At 28.5% G+C, this 7,105-nt stretch overlaps 1 protein-coding gene across 3 annotated transcripts; it reads right to left on the reverse strand.

The window, feature by feature from the left end:
- Positions 1 to 193: 193 nt before the first annotated feature.
- SP1173 lies at positions 194 to 7,016 on the reverse strand. Of its 3 annotated transcripts, none has more exons than XM_035096727.1 (5): positions 6,540 to 7,016; positions 2,929 to 3,127; positions 1,947 to 2,837; positions 754 to 1,791; positions 194 to 629 (listed from the first exon to the last, which is right to left on the reverse strand). In XM_035096727.1, the coding sequence occupies exons 2-5, from the start codon at positions 3,035 to 3,037 to the stop codon at positions 550 to 552; spliced, it is 2,118 nt and encodes a 705-aa protein (XP_034952618.1). In that variant the 5' UTR covers positions 3,038 to 3,127; positions 6,540 to 7,016; the 3' UTR covers positions 194 to 549. The 3 variants fall into 3 exon arrangements, with proteins under 3 accessions (XP_034952618.1, XP_034952619.1, XP_034952620.1); XM_035096728.1 differs by lacking the exon at positions 6,540 to 7,016 and adding an exon at positions 5,822 to 6,499; XM_035096729.1 differs by lacking the exon at positions 6,540 to 7,016 and adding an exon at positions 3,208 to 3,733.
- Between the last annotated feature and the right edge of the window lie 89 nt (positions 7,017 to 7,105).

Below are 7,105 nucleotides of genomic sequence, written 5' to 3' on the forward strand. Positions count from 1 at the left end.
AATCAAAAAATTTAATAAAGTAATGATAATTAAGTTTATATTTAGCTTGTGTACATATATACATAAATAATTTTATTTATATTTTGATTCATTTTTTTTATCATTCTTGAAGAAAGAGTTTTAAAGATAACTCAAATTATTATGAAGTTATTAATAATTAAGAAAATAAAAAAAAATTTAATACTAGTTCTGATGCATTAGTTCTTTAATTCCTATTGTAAAAGACATAAAGAATTTGTGTAAATAATTATCATTAAAATTTTATGCAAATTTTATGATTATTTCATAAAGTATAAAAAATAATGTATTTTCAAATATGCGCAAATACATAAAAATAATTAGAAAAAATTAAATATTGTAAAATTTTTAACATAAATTTACATAGTCTTTGAATTATTTGTGACCTTTTTAATGGTTTAATTGATAATCTTGGGTCAATTTGTTGTTGAATTCATTGAATAACGTTTTACGTAAAATTAATTCGATCACAAATAATTTTTAAAAAGGATATTTACTAGGTAATGTAAAAGATCCTTGATTTAATCATCTTTAATATCTAAACTGTCCTTTTCTACCCATTTCATTATGATAAACTCTCAATGGTGTATAATTACCATTTCCATTTATACCTGTAATAAATCAAAAGTTAAAAATAAATTGTATTTAATTATTTATAGATTTCGGTTTTAAAAAATCTATCATTATTTATATTCAACAAATTTATTTTATACTATTTATATCGTATCAAATTACCTTGAACGATAGACGGTGTCATTTTTGTATTTTGTATTGTTTGGGCGTGGCATCTAGGTTTAAGAAGGCCATGATAGATAAGAAAATAAAGAGTTGCAACAATTGCAGCAGCTACTGCCATACATTGATAGACAAATTTAAGAGAATTTACATCATTGTTTCCATTATGAACGTAGGCACCTACAACTGCTCCTAAACATCGCCCAATACAGAAATGGGCTATAACTGGTAATGCTTGAGCAGTTACTGTCAAATGACGAGGTAGAAGATGTCTCATGTAAAGAATAGCTGTGATCCACATGATGCCTAAAGTAAAAAGTTCTAGAGCTTCTGAAATTAATGCCCACCATGGATCCGATACTATTCCAAGGCCAACGAATCTAACGATATATGTAGTGAAAGCAACGATAAGTAAATTGCTATGTCCGCAAAAATCAACGAGATGTTCTGATCTCCATAAAAAGAAGATAGCTGGCAAAGCGCCGACAGTAAGAATTACTCCAATCGCCAGAGAATTTCCAGCTAGATCTGATAAGTACAACGATAAATAGCTATCCATTGCACTCCAGAATATTCCAAGGACAAGGAGGACTAATACAAGCGCAGCTGTTTCACTTCCATATCGTTTTACTGCACTCATTGGAACTGCCAGCATTCCTGACCTTGTATGCCACCACCATTCAGGTGGACTCAATGGCATTCCCGTAGCAGCAAGAGCAATAATTGACGCAAAAATCATTAAACCAACATAAAACACTATTGGTAAAAAGTATGCTGGTTTTGGAGGCATAATTGTGTTTAAGTAACCAACAAGTGGACCAAAGATTGCGAAACTAAGAGACCCAAATGCTATTTGACGACCGACATCCCCTCGTCCGCAAGATGTTTCTCTAGTTGCTATTACTATTGCAGCGTCTATCAGAGCCACTGCTGCAGTGGGAAAGATATCTGCTATCGAACGTATTGTTATGTACATCCAAAATGTCATGTCTGGATCACCAGCAACTTGACTACATTGATTTTCTGTATGAGAACTACCTAAAAAAATTTAATTTGTTATATCAAAATAAGCTTTAGTAATAAATATAATTAAAATAATAATAATGATGCTGTATTTTTTTAAAAAGTAACTTAATATGATGAAATCATATTGAAAGTTTTTTTTATTCAAATAAATTATATAAGTAGCTTACCGGAAAGCATGAATGGATCGAGTAAATCACATTCTATAGCGCAGCTCTGATTAAATTTTGCCATGGTAGTTTCCAATTCTCCAGGTATTCTGCAAGTAAAATTTTCAACAATGGGATAAGTACACCATTCATGTTTCTTTCGAGCATTATTGGCTTCCCTGAAGCTCACGTTGACGGGTAAACTACCCGAATTACTTGTGTAAACATGACAAACTCGATTTTCACCTTCATTAAAACATAAATGTGGTGGTTCACTATCTGGTAGTACATAACGTTTATGTTTAAAATTATTTTGACTTTTAATTCGCCATTCAATTTCTTCATTACTCAAACTCGTTTCCAAAGGATTCACTGTAATATCACCACTACCTTCAGAGTCCATACCAAGAACTCCAATATCAGTATTGATCTTATGTACATCTTTAGTATTAAATGATTGTTGATAGAATCTTTGGACAGTAGGATGACAATGATAATTACAATTTTTAAGCAATATTGCGCATATTCGACTTTCACTTGTCCAATTATAACAAGTGGAGAATTCATTTATTCGTTCTTGAAGTACCGAAGCTCCTTCTCGATTACAAGAAAATTTCAGAGTAGGTCTTCGTTCTTTTGGAAGTTCAATTTTCTCTACAACTGGCACAAGAAGAAGTAAGGAATAAAAAACTGCTGATAAGAAGCATACAAGAGCTATCATTATTCTTAAATAACGTCCATTAGATAATTTCGAGCCTTGATGAGTGGCCAGTTTATCAGCTAGAGGTGCTACAACTAGAGGTCCTATTACTGCTACTATAGGCGATATTATTGATACTAATCGTGCCTCTTCTATCGTCAATCCCACTGCTAACATGTGGAGTGGCAGAAACGGAAATAAACATCCCATTCCTATATTCAATAAAAAAATAAATCAAATAAAGTTTTTGTTTACTTACATAAGAAATTGAATTATTAATGTTTGAATATTACAATCACTTACCACCAAAAAAGAAAAATAATAAACACTTTAGAGATATTAGATTTGGATTTATAAATTTCCTTTGTGGAATATCCTTGATGGATCCCATTGTGTCAGTTGCCGTCGACATTTTCGTATTTTAATTAATTGTCTTTTTCATTCAGTCAAATAAATTTTGATTTAAATACTTGTTTCATCATTCTCGATCCTTTTAATGATTCTGAAAAATTGAAAAGTCAATAATTAGTAGATAAAAACATTTATAGTGAGGATGTACAGTGAAATTTATCAATTAATTACTTAATAGATGATTTCAAAAATCATGACATTACATTACGGAAGTTGGTATGTCTTATTTTATTGGCTGACACAATTAACTCTAATTCACATTATTAATAAATGCGTCCTGTAGCCCTTTTTAAGTAAGCATAAGTGGCAAATCTTTGTTAAGGTCAGAAATGAGATACTTTGACGTAGCTTCCGTTATTAAAGGATATTGCATATTTCTCAGATGAGTATGCTTTTATGATAGTATATATAATATTATTATAAATCTTGTTATATATTTATGTTTATTGCAGAGTAAACCAAAGCCTATGTATCGCGTGTTAGAATAAACTGCTCTCAGGTGTGCTAGATATTATCTCACGTTGAAAATAATTGCATGGCTTAGTTCAACATCATACCAAGTGTAACAAGACCACAGAAGAAGGAACGTGAGGTTAACGAACCAAGAGTGATGTCACCTGACTACTATTATACAGGTGAAATTAATGTATAAAAAGTCTATTAAAAATTTTTTATCATTATATCATTGTGAAATAATTTACTTTAATAAATACAATATTTCTTTCAATAATAATATATTTTTTATTAGCCAAAAAAATATTTTATTAATTTAATAAAATTGTGAAAGAATTAAAAAAAAATATTTTTTTGATTTTTTGTAGAAAATTATCGATTGCTAAATAATTAAATCATCATTTGAATTGATAAATCTTATTTTTAAAGTTAATTTAATAATTAATTATGACTAATTAATGTTAATAATTTTATTCTTCGAAGAATTGATTAACTAAAAACATTATAAATAATTTTAACAAATCTCCTTTTTTTTTTTTTTTAACTTTCTTCACTTTAGTGTTAATCGATAACCATAATATGCTAAGTAGTTCCTTCAAGTTGATTTATTGTTACAGATACGACTAGAATGAAAGAAAAAAAATAAATAAATATTCACTTTATTTAAAATTTTTTATCATGATTATAAAAAAAAACCAATTTTCATTATTTTATAAATGAAATTCAATCATCAGGACATTCAAGGATATTGTCCAACAATCTATCTCAGTATTCTTAAGTCACTGAATAAAAATATGCCAATGATGTAATTCATATTACAATTAGACTATTAAGAATGGCGTAAAAATTGAATTGTTTAATTGAATTATAAAGAAGCCACTAGTGTTTTCATTTAGCCTCGAATACATGTACTTAGTATTCTTTCACTGTACACTACATGTAATACTAACTAATAATACATACATAATAAGATTCATGAAAAAAGATTCATTCATAACTTTATGAGAATCTCTAAATTCAGAACAATGACGTAAGATGAACTCGTTCCATCTACAGCTATTACGTCATTTAATTTATATTTTTTGCTTACAATATTAAAATCACAAAATATTACAATAAAATACATTTTTTCTTTTACAATTCAATAAATACATTCCATGAAATTATAACTATTTGCTTTCATCATTGATCATTGATTGATATAAAGAGAGATTTATCAATTGAATTGACAGACATTGTAAAAAGAAAAAACAACTTGAGTAAATAAACTTATTGAAAATTTTTATTTAAAATAAATCAATACTTGATGGTAATAATTACCGTATTTTCTAACAGATAAGAATGTAGAATTATGTCATGGCATCTATTACCCTTGTTATTTAATCATTGGCTAGTTCATCAACTTATTAAAGTGTTTTTACATATGTATATATTTGAAATAATAAATATTTTATTTTTTATGAGACACACAGTTGGCGTTTAATTAATATAGAATGGCAAGTTTTATTAAGCTGAGAGTGATTGGTGAATTGGGTTAACAAAGTCGTTGTAATGTAACTGATAGGGGCCTTAGCTATAATAGCTTTACGAGATTTTAAATCAGGTTTTAAGTTTGTGAGTCAGAAGATATTTATTCAAATATTATGCCATTTATTACAGCAAAAAAAAAAAGTTTTATTGCGACTATGTATGTGTGGATAAATTTGTTCTTTTTTTTTTGCATTGCATCATTCGTAAAAATAAAATTACAACTTTGCAATAAAATAGTAAACGAACTGACTTGTTTTGTTGAATTTTGAGTATACATAGTAGACACTATTTTTATAAATTCACTGAAATTTTATTCAATTGTGTGTTATACAGATGAAAACATGCCAAGAGATTTATGTTTTATATTGTCATCAATACTGAGAAGAGTAAGTTTTGGACTATTGTGCTGATTTCTTTTGATATTTCTCTGAAAGTACTGGGATTAAATGAAGGACAATATTCCAAGAATCTTCATGAAAACAAAATGTAAATTAATAATTTTATTTACAATTATAAAAAATCATTTTATGCTAAATATTATTTCAAGTAATTATTTAAGCTTTCTGTCAATAAGACATTATTTGAAAGTGTGTACATAGCTTTTTTCCAGTGAAAAGACTCATCATCGACGTTTCGTAGTAATATGAGACTTGGATGCTATGTAGACAGAAGAAAAGATCTGTCCGGAAGAAGTTAAGAGTAGGATAAGTAAGAGAAAGAAAGCGAATTGGAGAAATTGCAATACACAAAGAGGCCACACATTCTATCTTCCTCTTAACCAATTGAGATCATCAGTGAATACCTGGAGGGGATAAAAAGACCGTTAGATGAAGAATTATTCTCTAAGGATCCCTTTCTTGTTTATCCATTCATGATGTGTAAAAAAACATTATCAATCCATTGTTTAGAATTACTTGATCTTAAAGCTGTTTAAATGAAAAAAATATATGTACTCAATATTTGTATTGTTTAATATCTTTCTTTTTCATTGTTATCAATCTGTACAATTAAATTCATGTATCATGGATCCATTAATAAAGTATATCAATTTTGTAGAAATATAATAGAGTAGCAAAACTAAATAACTTGAAGTAAAATACGACAGCACCAACTGGCACATTAGATGGATCGATAATAAATGTCAAAATCCAAGTGGGTATATCAACAAAATGTCGTTTTATCTTTAATTAAATCAACAAATTTAATGTAAATTAAATAGTGTCAAGTAAATAGATCAATTAAAAGATATATAATAAGCAACTGTGTTATCATTTTCAATCAAATCACTATGTACTGAGTGAAAAATAATAAGGGTGCAAAATTACGACGTGAGATCGTGGCAGATCAATCATAGCATTTTTCAACCTACTAATCTATTCTTGAATTTTATAATTGATGTATTTATTATACAAAAACGATTTTGCCAAGAGACATTCAGCCAATTGCACTATTAATTTAGTAGGGTTTATATTATTAGAACTAATCACTCTTTAATTCAGCCGTTATTATTATAAACATACCTGATCACTTAACTTTGAGATAAACAATTCATAGAACTTTTGATTGATATAACACATGTGTATTTTCAGTAATAATCCAGAATCACTACTAATTTATGTGCATACATGGATTTTCTTTTTTTTTTTGGAGTAAATGATTTTAAAATATAGGGAAGATGATGACTCCGAAAACGTCCACCAAGAGACTGTTGCGTCCCGGCGGGAAAAATTTGTTGCTTAACGCTGCTTATCCCTCCCTTTATACATCGTCACGCTTCTCAGCATGCGCATTATTTTCGAACGTTGTATATCTCTATTTATGTGTGTATATAGAAACACACAAATTGCTCTTGCAATTGACAAAATACATTTGTTTGATCCAAAATTTTTGTAATATTTAAAGAATATCGTAAACCAGTTAAAATTAACTGCTCACATAACTGACATTTGAGCAAAATCCCGTTATTATTCGATGATTTGATAAATACAAACCAGAATCAGGAAATTCGCGTCAAATGGAGTATAATTTAGTACGAAAGTTGACTACATGTGGCGCTAGTGGCAAAATAGGTTATTTGCGAAAAATA

Source organism: Chelonus insularis, unplaced genomic scaffold (assembly GCF_013357705.1).
Source record: "Chelonus insularis isolate UGA/USDA-ARS -01 unplaced genomic scaffold, ASM1335770v1 contig_145_pilon, whole genome shotgun sequence".
Lineage (NCBI taxonomy): Eukaryota > Metazoa > Arthropoda > Insecta > Hymenoptera > Braconidae > Chelonus > Chelonus insularis.

Bases quoted from the DNA above. Each gene is read 5' to 3' on its own strand.
- SP1173 (XM_035096727.1), bottom strand. From the start codon at position 3,037: ATGTCGACGGCAACTGACACAATGGGATCCATCAAGGATATTCCACAA. The intron at 1,792-1,946 runs GTAAGCTACTTA...AAATTTTTTTAG, and splicing joins CGATCCATTCATGCTTTCCG to GTAGTTCTCATACAGAAAAT. The intron at 630-753 runs GTAATTTGATAC...GATTTATTACAG, and splicing joins GACACCGTCTATCGTTCAAG to GTATAAATGGAAATGGTAAT.